Raw genomic sequence first — 21603 nt, forward strand, 5'->3', positions numbered from 1 at the left:
GGAGATGTGGAACTTTATGAGTTTACTCTTAATGAGCCCACTGCAAAGAAAGTCATGTACTAAATTATGGAAGTCAATAACAAAAATCGTGAGAGGATGCCGCTGCAAGTACTTTATTTAGAACATCACGGCTGAAGAATTTAGGAAATTATTCTTACTTTTTGCTCCCCGATTGGCTTCCCTGTGCAGAGCAAGTGTAGTTTCCAATCACATGGCCGAACCTCAACGCCACAGGGTTGTCGCAGTTGTCCACAGTCACCACCACCACTTTCTGGTCGGAGGGACCCTGCGGCAGGCCGGCCTGGTTTACAATGGGCTGTGGGACACACACATTAAAAAAAAAATAATTAAGATTGAAAGAAATTTTATGTGAAGGTTTGATATCAATGGTAAATGACGTTGAATAATAAAATATCTCCTTATAAAGAAAAAGGTCTGGCAGTTAGTGGGCGTATTTTTAAATTCAGGCAGAATTTACAAAATGAAGTTAAATACTAAATAGCAACTGCGTACAGTACGTTACTTCAAGGACTTTCTAATGTCTTGTTTCTAATTTGTCGTTTTGTGCATGCAAAACGGTGCCCGTTCAACCTAGTGGAAAATAGCTTGCTCAGATTGACAGATTAAAGTATGAACGGAAGCACAAGTAGAATCACACGGCTATTTTAAGACATTGCAGTATTTTGGGTTACTGAGCGTTGTTAAGAAAATATTGTATTGTTCTGCCGCATTGAGGGGAAAGATTATTTGGTAAATCAGCCGAGATTCCAGCCAGTGCAAAGCTTTTTGAGCTTTTTGAGCCAGATTAGACGGTGCAGCTTTGAAACGGCGAAAGATCAGCCAAATGATCTTTTGCCTTGAGCCTGTTTCGGCCTCCCGTTCAGCTCCCTAAATCTGCTTATTACTGCTGCCGTTGAGCATTTTGATAATTCATACAACAATGCAACAGCTAACGGCAGCATATGGCGAGATAACGCACACGCGCGCACAAATGGCTTGGTCCCGGCAGGACATCATCCCCGTCAACAAAGGGTCGTCTTCATTGTCCGAGAAGCCAAATTGTGGGGAGGCGGAGCTTGGGGACAACAAAGCAGGAGGAGGTTCAGAGGGTGTGGTCTGCGTGGGCAGAGAATGATGAACCTATCAATAAAGGTCACGACCTCTTCTCAAACTGGGCAGTTTCTCTGAGGTCACGTCGAGCTCATTTTAAACCAAAGCACGGGTTCAAGCTGCTGCCACAAACATAGTGCAAGGAAATGACCAAGCCCCCTAACAACGCCCCTCCCAGCACCCCCGCCGCGCAGCTGACCGACCGGTCGATCTGCAGGAGAGGACGCGGCGCTGCGCTGTCAGCTGGTCAGACAGGATTTAGCAGGACTTAGCCCATCTCATACGCAGAGATGAGACGCGCAAGCGATTTTAACTTGCTCAGTGCTGGCAGCTTGAGAACACACACTATTGTCTTGTTTTGATTGTCTTACTGGAACCGAAATAGATCGACTTTAACATCACTCAGTGGCTTCTCCTGGATACCAGCTGTCATCACTCGATTTGCTTGTGGCTCATGTTTAGCTGAGATATGAACAGATATTTGTTTTTGGACAGTTCTTAAATTTCACAAAACAGAGGAAGCTCACTTCACAAACAACCCTGTTTACGAAGAAATCGGTTTATGAACCAGATTGGTCCACTAATATTGCTTCAGTTCACAAAATATGGTTCTGTTCGCTAAACGTCACAGCATCCACGGAGAACGCTCAGCCGTATTTTGCTGCACCCAGTTCCGTGCTCCCAACCCTCGGCCACTTGCGTTAATGAACACGCATAAGTCAGTAGGCGGGGCATGACGACTATAAAACAGCGGGTTTACAGTATATCAACAGGGACTGGAAAAATCCCAAAACTAATTAAGATTACACACAAAGATGAAAAAACATCCATATATCAATTGTCTATGGAATTTGTACTTAGTGGGGTTGCAAGTGAGTTGGAGCCCATCCCAGCTGACCTTTGGGGCAAGAGGCGAGGTACACCTCGCACTGGTCAACAGCTAATCGCAGGGCACATCTAAACAAAAAAAAAATTCATTCACGCTCAAACGTATGGAAAGCTAGAATATGAAAACTACCCATATTGTTGGCCTATTAGCACAATAGATTTAATTTTTAAGCACGTTCAAAATAAATAAATCAATAAATATGAAGCGTCCAGTTGCCTCAATTCAACTTTTGTTGATTCCCATGACCTGGATAACTAAAAAAATTCTGCGCAGACATGAAGAAAAAAACCCCACAGATTTTCAGCAAACTTGATATAAAAAAATATAAAATAACAAATATTGTTCGATTTTATTGGTATTATGCAGCATGCCAATGGAATAAGATCCCGGCAGAAGTGAAGTCAGCCCCAAGAGTAAATACTTGTAAATCCAGGTAAATATACCTATGATTCAGTTTCTTGAAAGAATTCCTAAAATATTTGTTCCCCAAAATATTTTCCTTGAGATGTGTTCTTCTAATAATTTTAGTAAGATCATATTTTATAAATTTACTTTGCTTTTAAATGTCTAAAATTACTTTACTTGTAAATGCTTTTAAATGTATTTTTAATTATGTGACTGAGTTACCTTGAGAAACCAGAATCTCTCACATGTGAACAAGACATAAGGACATAATAACCCACTACTCGACCGTGATGCCATATTGAACAAAAAAAACAACCAAGCAGTTACAGAATTCAAATTATAAACGCATTTCATTCTCCATCTTAATCTCACGAGCACTCACATAATTATGTCATGTTGTTTACTGTATAACAAAAACCACAGAGGAAGAAAAAAAAAAAAACTCAGAACCCCAGAACTTTGAGGTTGACGTGCTAACCACTATCCACTACGCTACCACATGAAAAACATGAGTTCTGTATTACAGCACTGAGACTTTTTCAGGAGGTTGGTCACTTAAGATGTATGATTGCGTGCAAGTGCAAATAAGGACTGTTCGACAGTGGCGGTGGTCTGTAATTTGTAGTGGCGAAGACCGCACGGCATCAGATTGACAGCTGTTTCCTTTGATGCCGCTAAATAAAGCAACCAAAATTATTTCCACTCTCAGAGAGGGGTCCGTTTGTGTCCCGCTGCTATTTTCTTCATTGCATCAGAACTATTAGTTTAAATTGTCGCATTGGAGACAGAAATTGACTTGTGGCTTAGCCCAACTTGTGACAGGGTATATGACGTAGCGCAGTTGACCACATTGAACTACAGGGAGGTGACTGCTTTAGAGTGCCTTGTCGTCATACCGTGGCGAAGTGCCATGATGACCTTAGAAACATGTAGCAATGTGTAGGCAGAAGACAGATGCAAGATGTTGTAACATCCATTTATAAGGTCGTAATAATCGTATTTGACAGTAGAGCGGGGTGTGCTTCATCACATAGAGTGGACACACCCACAGCGTTTGAGAGTGGAGATAAGGGCTTGATTTTTCCACAATTTTGAAAACTTTTATTGAATTTTTGTAATCATTCAAATTTGGTAGGATTGTAAACAACAACCTTCTCTCTGGTATAAGTGACATTTTGATCTGCAGCTTACTGGAATTTGCACGGAAATGTATGGCCCACTGTTTTTTTGTTTCCGAAACCAAAATGATTCTTTTGACAAAAGACTTATCGTCCCATGTGTGGAAACAACCATTTTCTCTCGAGGTTATCCTCGCGTGTAAACGAAGGCCCACTCCATCTGACTTCGAACAGATAACACAAAAATAAATCAATTGTTATGCAAATGAATACCACTTTTGAATTGTAAGTTAAAACTAAACATTATCTTTGAAAAATTGTTTTTGTTTTTTTTTTGGGCTAGAGGATCTTTTGTGTTGGATGTCATTGAAGTGTTTAAATGGCTACTGAGCGTGTTTCACTTCCAAAATGTCTTCATACATTTCGTCCTTTCAAGTCACAGCCATTCATCCTGAGCTTGTTAAGTCAACTGGTTCTTTATTTTTTGCGCCAACGCAGGCCAGTGTGTTACAAATTTGCCGATGATGAAAAAGGCAAACACGCCGTTTGAATCGGCCAACGGTGAAATCATCCGACATGCTCTCCCCCCCCCCCCCGTTCCACGGTGTTGCGCCCACCACCCCCCCTCACTTGTGAAAGGTCCGGAACAGGCAGCGCTCCAGATTGGACGCTCCTTCGCTGACCTCTTCTGTCATCAGTCACGGCTGTTGACTCGCCAATAATGACTGACTGTCAGGATGACATTCGGCCACACAAAGGCACGTCCTGTCAGCGCTGATTGGAATGTACATATTTGCTCAAGTCCGACATTGGCTGTCCATGACAGGAGGATTATGGGAATATGAGTTTCTCGATACAAAAGGGGGGCAGGAGGTGAGCAAAAGGAGCATGAGAGAAGTCACACACACATATGTGATCTAAGATTGACTGGAAAAACCATAGCAACAAGAGAGCTGGGCCCTGAAGCGCAGCATCGCCGTTCAAAGCCCGAGTCAATACTTCTCGCCGCTTTTCTTCCACTGCTCTCCTGCTCTCCCGAGAACACAGAGTGAGGAACCTTCCCCGGGGCCGCATCATTCACTGCCCGCGGTCCCAAAGGAAGCAAAGCCACGCACAAAGGCTGCGGTCATTGCCATTCTCCACAGCCCGCGCAACCATGAAAGCCACATTTCAATCTCAAACGCACCCCTCCCCGCCACTCGGCCCCACCCCCTGCTGATAGGGACGGGTCACCGTGGGATACCTCCAGTGGGCGGAGCCACGCTCATACCTCAGCCAGTCGCCGGGCGAGGGAGGATTGTTGGAGGTGAAGGCGTGCTCTTGGGTGATGTTTAGCGGGGTAAAAGTCAAGAATCAATCTTCATTTTTTTTCTTAATAAGACATTATGATTGAGTATGATTACAATTTCGCAGGAAAAGTCAAGAGACGTTTCCTTTTCTGCTCCCAGAGCATGAAGAAAGATCCACTAAGTCAGTGATCCTCAACCATGTGGTTTAGTGCTTGAGCTTGTGCTTAGAGTTAATCGGGCGAGTCACGGGGAAATTATGAAATTCTCCAAAATGTATATTTATTTACTCAAATAATATATCATTTTTCATCTATTTATGCCAAAGACATGGATTGACAATGACTGATTGGCAGAAGGCAGAACTCACCTGCTGCCACGCATAAAGCAACAAAATTAATATATAATATCCATCGACCGCTTATCCTCGCTTGGATCGCGGCAATATATAATAAATAGAAAAAAAATAAATAAAAATATACAAATGAATAATCCAAATATGATACATGTAATAGGAAACACTAACAACATGTACAGATATGAACACGAAAAACGTGCTAAACTTGCCTCTGTGGCAGCCATGTTGGCAGGGGCAACTTTCCTGTTTTTTTCCTTGTTTTTCCAAAAACATTCAATTATGATGTAAGCAAATGCTATTAGCCTAACCATATTTTCATCCACCTTCACTTCCTGTATGTTTAACGGTGAGATGTCCAAAAAAGTTCATGCATACAGCATCGTAGACTTTTACAAAGAGCCTATGAAATGACATGGGAATGTTTTTGCGGCGTAACAATTTTCAGTTTTCGTAACAAGTTGACTAAAGAGTCCATAATGCGTTGTTGGCAAGGGGTCACGTTTTCCCATCCCTTTCATCACTTTTATGGGCACAGACATGCGATCATAGACATTGAATAGAAAATGTGAACTGCAGGGGTGGGCGTGTGCGTGTGTGTGAGGGGCTATCTTTCTAATGCAAAGTGGCTTCCTCAATGGACTAAAATGTGACATTCTGTCTGGGAAAGCGCGGACAGACAACAGGTCTGCACATTCCTCGCTGATTGAGACGTTGACGTGCTGGTATGGAGAAATGGGTTTGACACAACATCTTAAATCCAATCTGAGCGCATCTGCAAAAAATAATGCCCACTATCTCCACAAATAAAAAACTCATTCGCTTGGTAGCTTTCCAGATTATCATCTTGTCAGCAGCCATTGTTTGGTGACACTGACGAGACGGACCAACAAAGTCGCTTCACTCCCGCTGCACGTGTTCTAGCATCTTATTGGCGAGGTTTGCCAATCAAGAGCCCTCTGACAGACGTTTTGCTGCAGTCAAGCCAGGATTCCACTCATTGACTTGTCTTTGTTGTCTGTGTTCTTCTGTCTTATGTCTTGTGAGCCGTTTGTTGTGCCATCGTTAAAAAGAGCAAAGTGAACATGAGCTAAAGTCAGCCAAATGAGACGATACCTTGTTGTAGTAGTGGACCTCCACCACATGCCACTGGCCATCGCTCACGCCGCCGACAATGAAAGGTGAAACGGTGGTTTTGGTTTCACCTGTGGAAACAATCAGGATGAATAATCATGATGAAGTCCGACACAAATGAAGCTCACAAAAAGTCAGTAACGTTCGGATTTCAGGTAACATGAATTTCATTTGACCGCTCAACTTTTGAATGCACACTGCGAAATGTTTCAGTACTGTTTGCCACGCTTGCTGTTCCCCGGGCGTTTTAACAGACTTTGGATACCAATAGAGATGATTTTGAAGTAGGCCCGCTGAAATATTGGACGGTTGGGAATGTTTATTGAAAGTTTAATTATGTTCACCTGTGGAGCATTTTAGGTTTCTCCTGAAATTAAACATGAAAGTCAAACACTCAAAGCATTTGTAAAGAGTGTTTGTTACCTGCAGAGAAGGTGACTTGAATCTGTTCATTGATGATTTCCGTGGCAATGAAATCGTGTTTCTCATTGAAGCGGCCGTTGTACAGCAATAAACCGTTGGGCTCTTTCGTGGCAAATCTAGAAAACAAAAAAAAAATATATATATATAAATGCATTATAATTGTTACTGTTGTTAATTGGAGTGATTTGAATCATGTTTCATTTTCTGATGTCAGTTATATAAAAGACACCAATAACGTAAGGTATTTGCACGATCTAATGCGACCCAGTGCACAATGCTATCGTTTTGATTTACACTATCAGAGAAAATTATTATTGATGCTTGCAGCAGTGATAAATAGAACTGCATCATAATATTAGAAACGGCGTTCACTAAGACAATTGTGACAATTGCGAAGTTCTGCTCCTTCCCCTCTCACACGACGACAATCAAAATTGGTGCTTTTATGGAGACGATAGTATGCATTACAAATAACCAATAACGAATGACAAGATTAATTAATAGCACGCTGTGAGCGGGAGAATTTTACAGCGCATAGCTTGCTCAAGACATACAGAGGAAGTGTGCCATGAATAACGATTGGCACATTAAACAACGCAGAGATAAGAAAATCTAGGCCGCCGTCAAAGTAGCGGGGTGGGTCGGACGTGGCGGTGAGTGAGGAGGAGGATGGGGGGGGTGCATTATTCGTGCACGGAGGGAGAAACGGGACGGACAATGTCAGATTTAGCAGATGTTTGAATTTGGAGTGCATCAAGAACACAGGTGTCAAACTCAAGGCCTGCGGGCCAGACCCGAGCCACTGCATCAGTTCATGTGGCCCGCGAAAGTAAAAAGTAAACAACTTCATGTTTCTTGCTAAAATATCAAAATCGCAAATTGTCCTCATTTTGAAAAATGTTGAGTTTGTGAGGATTTTTTTTTAAAATCAGTGCTCTTTTTAAAAAGATATGATTACATTTGAACAAATAGTTATTACAGGCCTTTGATTTCAAAACTAATTGTTCAATTTGTTTAGTTTGTGCAATATGAGGCGCTGATAAATGTGTTTGGGTTCAAAATCATAATGGCCCTCAAAACGGAAAACATACCGGTAACTACAATCTGGTACACGACAAAAATGAGTTTGTCAATTTTGATCTAGAACTAGAAAAAAAATGCCCATTTTTCCTCTCCATTGTAAAGTTAGACAAATTCTTTAGGACAAAGTTATTGAAAGCAGTCATATTTACTTGCTGCGATTGATATCATTATTCATTATTTTATGAATTATACCTATTTTTTTAGGGTTGTCGGTGGATTGGCGGATTGCTCAAGGGCACCCCAAATAGTATTTAGGAAGGAGACTATCATCTCTCCAACAATTACGCAGTTGGCATATTTGGACTGCAGTCGAACTGTGACTTCCTGATTCGAAAGCCCAAGTCCATATTGTTGAGCGACAGCTGCACTATAGAAGTAAATTGCTAGCATTATTATCTGTATCAGGCGGCTAATGTGAATTATTAGGTCAAATAGGACATAGTTCTGATCCCTAATGCAGCTCGAGTGTCTTCTCGAGATGACATTCCCAACTCGCACAGTCAATGGACGCTCCCAGACAACATGAGCAGCTGCCTCCCCCCTCTTGTACTGTAGCCCTACTCCCAGTCTCACATGTTCTGTATGTGATGCTAATGGCGCAGTATTGTTCAAGTGGAGAGGAGCCGCGGGGCACGGCAATGTCGGCCATCTTACACAGAAAAGCTCAATCGTCACCTTGGATGGGAGAGAATGTCGATAAAAACGACAGAGGACGGAATTCAGAAAATGCCCCGAGAAAATCGCAAAACGCCAACTAAAATCATGAGTCTGACTCTCTCACTCGGCAGCCCTTTCTCGTCTTTGTCGTATCAATTTAAAAGGCTCCACTACCTTGACCCCCTCCCCAGGGCCCTCGGAACTATGAAAGTAATCAACTGGAAGTAACCACGCACATCACTTTGTGCCGCATTAGGCACTCATCAGTAAAAAAAACAACCAGTCTGCCCTTATGTGGGGAACCATGTCACGCGATGCCAACGTGCGGCAATGCACACGATGTGTGCGCTGAAGAGGAATAAACAGGGGACCTTTACTCATTGGGGCACGTATACTCTATGTAATACGAAACTACTGAATGCTCTACTGTATGCAACATCCTGTACATGTGAACATTTCACAACAATTGGATGGAATAACTGTGCTGATTCCTTCATATAAGGCCACTATTTGGTTTATTTTAAACAATTTTGCATTTGCATATGTTATCATCAATATGTAAGTTTCGGTGTTGCCAGGGTTCTTTATGGGTTGAAAGAGTATGAAATATGTCAAGATGAGCAGAAGTAGGAGATCATTTGATAAGGTTCAACATCTATATCAGGCGTGGGCAAACCACGGCCCGGGGGCCACATGCGGCCCGTTAAATGTTTTCATCTGGCCCGCCAAACTTGAAAAAGTAAATAAATGAATAAACCTTGTTAATGTTTTATTTTCTAAATACTGTGGTGTGGTGTTTCAAAGACATATATATTGTTGTAATGCTTTTGTTCACTTTCATTTAAAAATAAATGGATTTTTTTTCTCCGATGAGGTGAGGTTACCAAAACACTCCATCCATCTGCTCCTGGTCCGGCCCCTCTGTCAAATTTTAGAACCCATTGTGGCCCGCCAATCAAAAAGTTTGCTTTTGTGTCAGCTCATAGTGGTAATTACGTGTGATAACTATACAGTACTTAATACTCATGTATTTGATATTAATGAATGTCTTGTGAAGAGTAAAAGAGGCATTTTCAGTGCTGAATAATTACACTACACGCACACATGTTTTATTATTAAAATTGAAAGAAACAATGTACTTTATGTATGTGATTCATTTATAATGAAACGAAATAACTACTCCTAATTCTAATTAAACAACTAAAAAATACAGGTGTTATTCAAATTTTAAATAATGCATTAAGGGTGAACTTCACATTTGCTTCTTTTTTAATTTCCTATTATAATTAAACATTGAAAATTTGCCCACCCCTGATCGATATGGTCATCCTAAATCTAACCAGTATTGATCGAATCAAACTTTTTGTTACCCGGAATGGCCCATTTGCAGCACTATAAAAATTCACAATGGGCCGGCTGACAAGCAGAATGCAATGGCAGTATGCAAAATAGTGCTGCCTGTCGGTGACAACGGATCAGTCTGATTGGCCGTTTGCGAGCGAATGCAAATCCGTCCGTGAGATAGAATTACGCCATGAGGTAGAGTACAGAAAAGCAAAACATTGCTTCTTACTTCGACTTGATCCTGCTTGTATTATAAGTGTGTTGAGCGAGGTTCTGGATTATGTGTGCAAACCATTCCATGAAACCCTGACTGCGGAGTGTATGATAATGACTTTTCAGTTACCAGCATGAGGGCGTGTGCATGCATAATTGTGAACTCAAGTGGGCTGGTCTGATGCGTTCAACTCCAGGGTTGAAAATCAGTACCACTACGACACTGCTATGAGCCTAATGTGATGCATAAGCCATCCTGTCATCCTGTGTAAAAACGAATTGCATCCTGATCTGTCCGTCATAACACAAGTTGTTCCTGGGAGAAACCTGATCGTGTGGGTTCAGGTGTCACCGCTACTTGTTGTTCTTCACTTGCCTCTAGCTCGGAGTATCGGCACCTTTTACACCGCTGCTTCTGCGACCTGCCATTGAAATAGAGCACTTTCCAAACGAGTTGGGGCAGTTCTCCATTAAAAAAGATGGTCATCCGAGCTGGGCTTAAAGGAGGATCATAAGGGGGATATTATTTTCAACTTAACTACGGACATTGTGAGGGTTGACCCCGTCGTGCGGGTGGAGCAGGCATGCAAGGATGATCGTTGTCACATTCCCTCTGATGCCATCCAAGATACTTGGCAACATCTGTTGTGTTCGGATTTCAAAACAACATGCTATCGCCCATTCCATTATATCAAGGATGGATTTTCTGCTCATCAACTGGCAACTTTTGAGGCCCAACAAATCCATATACAAGGTGAAAGCATTTATATCACCTATACAATGACTGCAGGATCTCAACTCCTCTTCCCACTAACCATAAAAAAGTCCACAGATGTCATGTGTTCTATTGGTTCGTAGCGGCTGAGCATTTATTTTTAGGTAAGCTGCTAGAATGTGACACGACAGTGGCTCGACAGAAAAAGCCTGATTTTCAATGATAACCTGAGAGGTGTGTGGAGGTGGACGAGCACCGAGTCATGCTGCGCAAAAAGCAGTGAAGGTGAGGCAAATAATACAAGTGATATAGAGTACATGAAACAGGTGATGCGGGTGATACATATATGGAGAGAGAGCGAGAGAGAGAGATTTTCAAGGTTGCATTTGATTGGTCAAAGGAGGCAAAAGCGTACAATTCTATATAAAAATTATCTTTGCGAGACTCATATTGCATTGGCCATTATCACAATGACAATATTTTTTTAATCTTTTTATTATTTAATGGTACTTACTTATGGAACTGTACGTGACAAATGTGCTGCACTGGATTCAGAAAATGTTCATGCGATTGTAACGTTATGATGCAGTTTGAATATTTTATTCAGCAATTCTTTCACATACCACCAGAGGGAGCACCACATATTAATCCAGGGGTGGGCAAACTTTTTGATTGGCGGGCCACAATGGGTTCTAAAATTTTACAGAGGGGCCGGACCAGGAGTGGATGGATGGAGTGTTTTGGTCACCTCACCTCATCGGAGAAAAAAAATACAAGTGAACAAAAGCATGACAACAATATATACGTCTTTGAAAAACCACAGTATTTAGAAAATAAAACATCAACAAGGTTTATTCATTTAATTTTTTTTTTTCAAATTCGGCGGGCCGGATTAAAACGTTTAACGGGCCGCATGTGGCCCCCGGGCCGTAGTTTGCCCACGCCTGCATTAATCGGTGTTGCATTTAAAGTGAGCAGAGCTCTGACACCCATTCCAAATGTCTTGGGCATGCCCCTAATGCTAGTCTGTCAAGTTAGTTGTCACAGGTGAAACATTGCCGCTTACGTGAGCGAGACGGTGAAGTGGAAGCGTTGCCGGAGACCCTTAAAGGTGAGGAAGGAGTTTGGTGGGAAGTTGCGCGTGGTCATCTCACAGTAAGGCTTCTCGTATCCGCCCGAAGGACACTCGCACTTAAACCCGCCCACCAGGAGGTTCACGCACACGCCGGCGTTCTTGCAGACTCCCGCAGCACAGCGGCCGGAGCGCGTTGACAGCTCACAACGCTCTCCTGGGAGATAGAGAACATGAAATAATAATGATGAATCATAACAAAACAATATGTACCTCTCAAATTTATTGATAGCGTGCCCAATGGGTGTCTGTAATAACCCTCAGCATGTCTCCTGACTAAACTTCTTTCCCAACATTTTCCACTGAGCTCTCCATCCAGTGTCGCAGCTCACTTGCCTGCGCCGGAATGTGTGTCAAAAGTGGAGACTCGTCCGGCAAGCGTAACACTGGCGGCCCACATCTTCCACATACACTCGCCTTTCATTTGGGATCATTAATCACGCTCCACTGAAAGTTTGCTTAAGAGCTGCTGGGATGTGCGCTCAGTCTGTGGGGGTAAATCCACACCATGCTGGCAGACACTGATCATCATCGCCTTACGTTATACTGCAGCTTCAAACAACTCGGCCATCCATAAATTTTCTATACTGTTTGTCGTCATAAGAATGCGGGTGAGTTTTAGTTGATTTCAGGGAGCTTTGCCAGTCATAGACTCGACGATTTACAAATGACAAAACAGGTCAAATTGATAATCACGATCCGCCGGCATTACAAACAAAATATCTGTGTTTGACATACCAAAGAATTTAGAAAATGAAACATTAACGAGCTTTATTCATTTAATTTTTTTTCAAGTTTGGCGGGCCACATTTAAAGCTTTAACGGGCCGCATGCGGCCCCTGGGCCGTAGTTTGCCCGCACGTGCAATACATAAAAAATATACGGATCGTATCAATCAAAAGTGAGCATGATTAACTTTGTCAACACAGAATCTATTTCATGCATACATTATACAATATTGTAAATAGCATACTTAATTCTGGTCGATGAAATATTATTCATTTTGTGACCCAATAATTCTCTCCTAAACTCCAAATTTACAACGCAAAGTCATTAACAAGGTTCCGCAACGAGTTGGATGATGAGTGATTGAGTGAGTAGTTATTTCCTGATAATCGATCCAGTTAAATACAAAAAGAAGGGACACAATCCAACAGATGCCATCCACCAGCTCAAGATGCCTCTCCCTCAAACTGATGACAAGCTTTTTCCAAAAAGGTGTCCCCTACGGGAAGTCTGCGCTCTTCCAAGCATCCCCGCTGCTAAGCAGCCGCGTGACGTTGCCTGGTGAGTACGACAACAGGGTGCAGAGCTCAGAGTGACAAATGCTCACCATCTCCTGATTAATAATTCAAACTAGTCAATCTAAGCAGCGACCACGTGTGAGCGCTCGCTACCGGCATGAATCATTAAGGTGGCCAATTGCACAGTCACCTCCGGAGATGGGCGGAAGATGCGCCGCGCCCTTTAATGTTTACTTGATGCTCGCATAAATGATCAGTGCAATTGGAATATGAGCCTATGTTCAATTATGGATTCAAAAAAATATGTCATTTTGTTATTCCCCAGAGCATCGCAAAATGATCGTAGAATATTAAACAAGAGTAAAGTCGTGAAACATTGACAAACAAAAGTCAATATTTATGTGTAATAACTTCAAGTGCAGCAGAAAATATTCAACATTCTATATGTTGGTCTGTGCTCAAAAAACGCAGAGGACTTGCTTGGTAAATATTTATAAAATACTCAACTTGACTACGACTTGGTATTCATGAGACACAGCTTGACTCTGACTTAAAACACATCGGTGCTGTCTGGCGGAATCCTTGCATCTCAAAAATCTCTACTTCATATATATATATATATATATATATATATATATATATAGATACGGTTTCTGGGGCCCCCATCATGCATATTGTGACTTGACTTGTTTGATTTTTGCCGCAGTAATTTTGAACTTGCTTGAAAATTGAAGTTTCAAACTTGAGGCTTAGAACTTGTATATATACAACTTACTCAGACTTGCCTTAATGAGATAAAGATGCAACAGAGGACATTTCCTCAGAGACGTAAACACTGGTGGGGTGTTGTCAGGCTGCTTGGCAACCAATCCATCCAAGCACACCAAGCTCAACTTTTAATTACACACTTGATACTTGGAATGAGGCCAGTGTGAGGACTACTGATTGGAACATGATTACTATGAGAGACCTTTGGCCCTCTAACAAGAAGTAATTATGAATTGCCATGGATATGTTTCAGGCCCAACTGCTATAGGTAGGAAAAAAAAAAATAAATAAATAAATATATATATATATATATATATATATGTGTGTGTGTGTGTGTGTGTGTGTGTGTATATATGTGTGGGTGTGGGGGTGTGTGTGCGTGTAGATATTAGCCAACGAGTGCTTGTCATTATTTGGCAACAGTATGATGTGCTTTTGAAAAGAAGATCTTTTCAAAACACATTCAAAACCCAGAAATGAATTTTGGATGAAAGTCTGAACGCAAGCAGCATGACAAACACAAGCGGGGTGCCAGCACACTGTGAAGAAAGTGGGGGTGTTCTCTCACAACTCGCTGTGTTCTTGTCGGTTCACTCGGTTGCGTGATTGTGAAACGAAGAGCAACATTTTTCACCATTGTAAATTTGTACTTTCCTCTCTGCGAGCGTTTGAATGTTGTTAATGTTACGGTCACTTATTGTCACTAGGATGAAAAGGATTTTTTGATAAACACATTTTTTTTCGTCTTTTTTTGTAAACTGAATTTTAATATTTAATCTGACTCATTAACTTTTGCTGCTGTAATTTTATTGTGGCTTGTGAGCTTTTTTTTGTTTTTTTTTTTACATGCAAGGTGATAATCCATCTCTTCAGCAACCACAAAACGTCTCAGAGAGTGAAAATCGTTCACTGTCCTTCTGAAGACTGCTGGAAATGATGGCTACAATTTCTTCTCAGTTTTTTTTTTTCCCCACCGCTACCATCTGGCAAACGCCCACGGTCCAACAGATCCAAACCACACGCACGCGTTCACACATCCATGCACCATAAACGTTGAACTATTCTTCAGATTGTTCATCCAGCTTTAATTGCAGCACTTAGCTACGTGAACCACGCAAGGTGAGCGCTTTGATCAACACAACCTGAAGTCATGAGAGAGAAAAAAACACACTGAATAAAACCTGCATGAGTGACTGTGACAGTATGACAGCTTCAACACACCTCCCCTCTTCTAGCCCCCCCCCCCCCTAACCTGCGAATATGCCCCGTCTACTGCTTACAGGGGAAACGAGTGAAAATCCGCCCACTTTCACCCACTCACATAGCAACTCCCATTAAAAGCGCTCAGCTCCGACACAGTTCAGCTCTGACACCCACAGTCGTGCATGAGAAGATGTAAGTGGCACTCAACCCGGTGATGGGGCCCACACGGTTCGGACGCTATTTCGGGTACTGCAATGAATGAGGCAATGAAAGACAACATTGGAATGTCGGATGTGGAATAATGGAACAGCATGTTGTTGCAAAGGAGGAGTCATGTGGGCAGGAAACATGTTGAGAACATCAATCAGGACTAAAGTTCCGTTCAACATCATAAAAGAAAAAAAAATGGTCTAAATCTCAGCCTGGTGTGAAAACAAACAAATAATCTGATATCCAAAGACATTTGAATGGAAAAAAAAAAGAATTTGAAACATTACAATCTAAATATTTTTAAATAAAAAAAAAATCACCATTTTACATTTTATAAAATCTTACAATTTTCATGATTTTTTTTCCCCACGTAAAAATGCCGATAATTCACCTTTGTTCATTTTTTTTAAAATGTGAAATGAAAAGGTCATGTTTAATTTTATTATTAGAAAGTTTGCATATAAAATACATGCAGTTGGCAGCTAATGTCCCCCTTGGACACCCAAGATCTTGGTAACAAACGTTACCAACATCATATTTAAGGAATTTTGTTCTAAGCAGACCATTCACCTAAGTGATTCGTTGAGCCAAGCGGCTCTATTCCGATGAACGGCGTAAATCTGTGCTGTGTTGGATGTCTGCAGAGAAGTAGCAGATCTGAGCGAGGAAGGTCTGCGCCGCTGTGGGAGTGGTTGCAACCAGCTTCAATCAAAATTTTTACTTCTCTTTAAATGTGGTGCGCTAGACACCCCATGACAGTCTTGACATTCCATCTGCTCTGTGAAGTGGTCATTTGGAGACGGCGCCCCCACCAACGACCGTGCCCTGACATGAAAATAAGGATTCACCGGCATTTATACTATATCTGTTCCGCTTCTCCTCACAAAGGTCACGGGGGGTGCTGGAGCCTATCCCAGCTATCACCCCACCACATGAAAATAGACCCAAAGGTGTCAATTAAATCCAGTTGATCTTATCATGCAATATTTTGAGTAGCGTACTTAATACTACAATATAGGATTCAAATCCCAAATGATGAATAAACACTCCCCTTATCGACTAAAGAGCAATTAACGTGCTGCTTCAAAGACTGCAAAACTTTTAAAAGTCAGTTTTTGGCCTACTTAACCTCCTAATAAATAGAATGGGGCGTACTCCCATGATATGCATGCTGTATTGATTAACATATTTAATTTTGCGCATATCTCAGTCTGCTAAATTAATAGGAATGAGTCGGTTTTAACCCAGTTGAGGATGTGAATGTTTTGGACAGAATATTCCTGCAGTTGTGAAGCGGTAGTTCTGTTGCCAAAAGTCATGCTCCTTCATTATCACTGAAAATTGAAGGTTAGTTCTCAACGTACTGCATGTGGAGATTATATGTTTAAATATTGTGTCACCACAATGCATTCAAGAGCCAGGATATATTACTTTTATTTTTATATCTATGTCGAGTTCCTGCTGCATCTCATGATGAACATTCAAGTGTGGGAGTGAATACCTTTGCAGGTGAATCTACTGCTTATTTATAGAGATGCTGAAACAAAAGTGGACAACACAGCATCAGGAAAACGAAATAGCTGAACAGCGTTGCCAGCATGCAATGCACTTACTGAAAGTTAATTCATCTCAATATATTTTGAGATGACCAATCCACATTTTTGAAGTGAAATATGAGTCGTGCCGTCCCTGAACATTAAGAATTGCTGGAAACTGCCAGACAATTAATATCTTTTCACTTTGAATTTGGAGGTTCATTTTCTGACTTGGCCCAAATGCGAATGTGGGAGGAAACCCACACAGGCACGGGGAGAACATGCAAACTCCACAGAGCCGTAATCGAATCCTGCACCTCTGAACTGTGGCGTCATCGTGCTAGCCAGTCGCCCACCATGCCGCCCACACAAGGAGCCACTATATTCTATTTCATGAAAGCCACTTCCTCGTTAGAGATATAACTGAGGCCTCTCACCTGTGAAGTCATCCATGCATTCGCAGGTGAAGCCTCCCTCTCTGCTGCGACACACACCGTGTACGCCACAGGGTTTGGAGTAGCACAGGTCGATCTCAGTCTCGCAGTAGTCTCCCGTGAAACCGGCTGGACAGCGGCAGCGCAGGCCAGCGATGGGATGGATGGGCCGGAAGAGGATGGTGTCAGACGCCACAAAGGGCGCCAGGCTGTCAAACTTGAGCACGGACACGCACTTCATGTAGTTCTCGCAGGGCTCGCGCAGGCAGATGTTGTCGTCAAACGGCAGAACTTCCTGGGAGGAGATCTGAGCCAGAAGACTCCGGTTCAGGTACAGCCTCTCATGGAGCTCCTCGGAGCCAAAAAACTCAGACCCTCCGCTTTCGGCCCCTCTCCTGGTGCCGTCTTCTCCGCGCTCGCCGAGACCAGGAAGACGCTGGGGGGCGTCGCCGGGCACGGCCACGGACAGGCTGACGTTCAGGATGCGGGCGCTGACATCGGTATCGTCCTGAATGTTAAAGATGACGACATCTTCGGGCGCTGCGGAGAGCACGCGGGCCACGCCGTCCAGGAACTGAGCAAGCAGCAGGGAGAGGAAGTGCTCCTGAGAGGTGTTGGCTAGCCTCAGTGTGATGCTGTTGGACAACATCTCGTCGGTTATGATGGTGACCTGAAGAAGGCACTGGGCCCACACGGAGTGTACGCCATCTACACGTACAAAAAGGAACACAACATGTTTGTTAGTGAAACTGTCAGAACTGTGTTCACACTTAAAACAATACTTTTTAAATATGTTTGCATCTTATCAATTGTATTCATTTGGCACAACTGCTTTTATTCTTACAATATTTTGTTAATTATAAATCATTTCCCAGAGAATGATATAGCAAATTGTCATTGGAGATGATAAATTGTTCTCAACTGACCTAACTAGTTAAATAAAGGTTAGAAATAAAATAAACCGTACTTGTCCTCCCTGAGCATGTGGTATTGTGCAGTTTGGCAGATAGCGAACAGTTCTTCAAAAAGAGGCTACGTTTGCTTGCTACACTTATTATTTATTGAAACGCCCAGTTAAATTTGACAGTAAACCTAACACAAATAAAAGCAGAATTACACATTGTATATTTAATTAAACACACAACACAGCGTAGATTCATAGAAATTAGCTAGCGCTAGCTTAACGCTAGCACAAATCGAAGAATGCAATTAACTGCCTAACAAAACAACCATAATAAATAACTATTCTAGCACAAATGGTGTAGTAATAGCTACAGAAATATTATTGTATTGGAGTGAATCTCTCATGAATGTTTGTGTTTTATACAACATTTGATTAAAAAAAAAAACATTCTGATTCAAATTGCAAAAGAATGTCATTATCAAGAATCAGTAGTTGGTATCGGTGAGTACTCATTTGAAAGTACCGTTTTGAAAAAAGAGGTATCGCTGCATCTTGTGCATAACTTTAGGATTGACAAAGCTTTTTGAATCTTCAAAAAAAGCACACACACGTTTGGTCTTGGTTCACAATGAGTGTTGTCCAAAAGTCCCCAATTGATTGGGCAGCATTTGTGACTTACTTTGTGATGAAATTAAATGTTCACGATTTATAAATTCACCTGTTTGCTTTATTTTAAATTTGTTTTTTCGCTTTGTTTCTAAGCGGACGCGACGGAGAGACTTTGCCACAAGTACGTGTGTACTTTTCTAATTGTTTCCAAAATCAAATCATCTGTTTAATTATTATGTTAATGATGGAAAGTAAATTGAAAACCATTTTAATCTATTGATACAGGCAATTCTAAAAAAAAAAAAAAAAAATTAGGAGGGTCGTCAATTAGGGTTTTTCTGCTTTTCACTATTCGTCATGGTCTGTAGAGGAATACAGTCCATCTACTGTATCTTAAAAGCACCAGGAGTTCGGACGCACCCTGACAAAGTTCCTGTTAACACTCGTCCCATGTCTATGCTCACTCAGGCAAACAAAACCAAACCAGAGTTCACTTGCAAGCGGACTGAGACCTCCTCTTCAAGCAGCAGGTTTCAAGTGATATTGTTCACACTTGACCGAATGAACTGCACTGCTGAAGCGACCGCGCTCAAGTCCCAAGCGCACCTGCCAAGTGTGAACAATAGGAGGACGCTTATATGAAACACTTTCTTCAAATTCTCAGTTCAAAAGAGGAGTTTATCTCCTGCTATGCGTTCTACAAATAATATTAAACGTACGCCAGGCCCAAGAAAGAACAAGCTTATGTTTCCTTTCAATAGATCCCAACTCCTAATCAAGAATTTTACACCTGCATTCAGCGCAAAACCCCTCCTTTATTTGTGCGAAAGAAGAAATGCTTCTTCATTTTTCATGCCAAGTCTACAAGTTCAACAGTTGAAGCGTTTCTCAGCCCGGGCTAATTCCTTGTCTTGTATCCTCTTGTTCCCGTACCATAGGGTGGAAACGCTCACCTACAGTACCTCCCACTGTTCGCCTTTATTGAAATGCAGTCTTTTCAAGTACGTCATTAAATGGAATTTATAATATCCATTTAAGCTTGATGGAATGAGAGAAATATTCTCATGCAATGTTACCCATTGTCCATGGCGCAAATATATTATTCAAACTAAAATATAAATGATGTCAAATCACTGCATCATGACAATATCGTGACTGTTGGCAAATTAGTGACGAGATGACGAATTATTTTGGGATTTCCCCCCCGCTATTGACGCTAGGAAATATTGCGAAAAATATGTTTCGTATAAGCAGATGGAAAAGAAATGTAAGCAGTTCAGCTCGTTTTAAAGCAATCAGGTAGTTGTTATAGTGACGATTTTAACACTTCTGCGCATGTTGGCAAAAAAGTCAACACTTTTTTTATGGTATGTGATCAATTGAATATTTTTTCACAAATTCATACTATTAGTCTGTCTCACGTCAAATCTAATGCTAAATTGTTTAAGAAGTGTCGTGAAGCACGAGCCCTTCCTCACTCTGTGGGAGCCGTGCAGCAATATGTTGCCTCAAGATTGAACGAATGATCACTTTTATAACTTTTGAAAAAGAATATGGAAAGATGATATAACACCGCCGTTTGCTTGGGTGTATGATGATGTCATGATTTTAGGGTGATGTCGTGTTGGCGTAGGTGCGGAACGGTATATGGCAGCTATATAAGTTATACAGCCAACTTGAATGATTCACTGTTGGGTGACTCAAGCAAGATGGCACTTTTTTTTAATTTCCTAAAAAGAAGACATTTGAACCGTCATCAACCCAAAAGAGATGATATTTTCATTTTAAGGTGATGCTGAAAATATTTCATTAGATATTTTATAATGGAAGCAAACACAAAATCAGCTCAATCAACTTAAACGTGTGGTGAAAACAGGCCCACCGCCTCCCCTCTCGCAAACAATCAATGGGCCGCTTTGTTTGAGGAGCCTGGACGCTGACCAGAGGGCAGAACCTGTGTGCACAACTCGCGCAAACAAACAGAAAACTTCCCAAAGTTACCAGATCACCATTTGGCATCAGGCGAGTTTAAAAGTAGGATGCCAGCGTGAGGAGGAAGAGGAAGAGGGGGAAGAGGTGCAGGAGGGGTTCTCATCGAGGAAGCGAAACAGAAGCACGTTTGACACGGTTCTAATCCCTCTGTTTTCAGTCAAGAGCCTCCGACACAGCAATAATACACGACCCAAGTGGAGGAAGTACAGAAACAAGCGGGACTAATTGACACTGTACTGTCAGCACACACGCACATGCACGCGCGCAGACACGCACACACACAAACACACTTGTGTACGCGAGACTATAGTTGCATGAAAAGAAGAGCAGATACTGTGTGAGTGAAGACCCTCATCAGAAGCACAAGTTGAACTGATGATTCTGTGAATGCTGAAACATGGCCGCTATCATTTTTTACATTCCCAAAATTTTTCCAGAATTTTACATTTTCTACACCCCCCGCTCCCGCCACAAAAACACACAAACACAAATTTGTCACACGATCTACATTGTTCTCCTCTATTGCTTCATTTCTTGAGCAACTTACACCACCCCTACTGCAAAATGTTCAACTCGATTCCTATTCCCCCAAAATTCCTGAAATGTTTAAAATAAAATTGCAAAATTAAGAAATGCTAAAATGCTGAACTCCAACTTGAAATTCTCCAAAGTTCCCAAATCAAATTCCAAATGAAGACTTTTCACATTCGTTCTTCCAAATTTCTTGACTGATTCAAAACATTAAATGTTCAGCTACGACTATTTCCAGCCCTAAAATTCCCTAAAATTGTCAAATATATTGCACATTTTTCCTTCATTCCATCAAAATTCTAATTCAAG

At 41.7% G+C, this 21603-nt stretch overlaps 1 protein-coding gene across 3 annotated transcripts in view; it reads right to left on the bottom strand.

Moving 5' to 3' along the window:
- Window positions 1-21603, bottom strand: part of celsr2 (cadherin, EGF LAG seven-pass G-type receptor 2) — a 60760-nt gene that overhangs the window by 18263 nt on the left and 20894 nt on the right. For all 3 annotated transcript variants that reach the window (XM_088309345.1, XM_088309344.1, XM_088309343.1), the window contains exons 2-6: window positions 17262-17966; window positions 11799-12021; window positions 6721-6836; window positions 6280-6368; window positions 159-316 (exon numbers count right to left, since the gene is read on the bottom strand). In XM_088309345.1, coding sequence (XP_088165471.1) covers window positions 159-316; window positions 6280-6368; window positions 6721-6836; window positions 11799-12021; window positions 17262-17966 — 1291 coding nt within the window. The remainder of the gene's footprint in view (window positions 1-158; window positions 317-6279; window positions 6369-6720; window positions 6837-11798; window positions 12022-17261; window positions 17967-21603) is intronic.

The sequence above is a fragment of the Idiotropiscis lumnitzeri genome, chromosome 11 (genome assembly GCF_059441095.1).
Source record: "Idiotropiscis lumnitzeri isolate Australia: NSW breed Sydney's pygmy pipehorse chromosome 11, RoL_Ilum_1.0, whole genome shotgun sequence".
NCBI classification, from domain to species: domain Eukaryota; kingdom Metazoa; phylum Chordata; class Actinopteri; order Syngnathiformes; family Syngnathidae; genus Idiotropiscis; species Idiotropiscis lumnitzeri.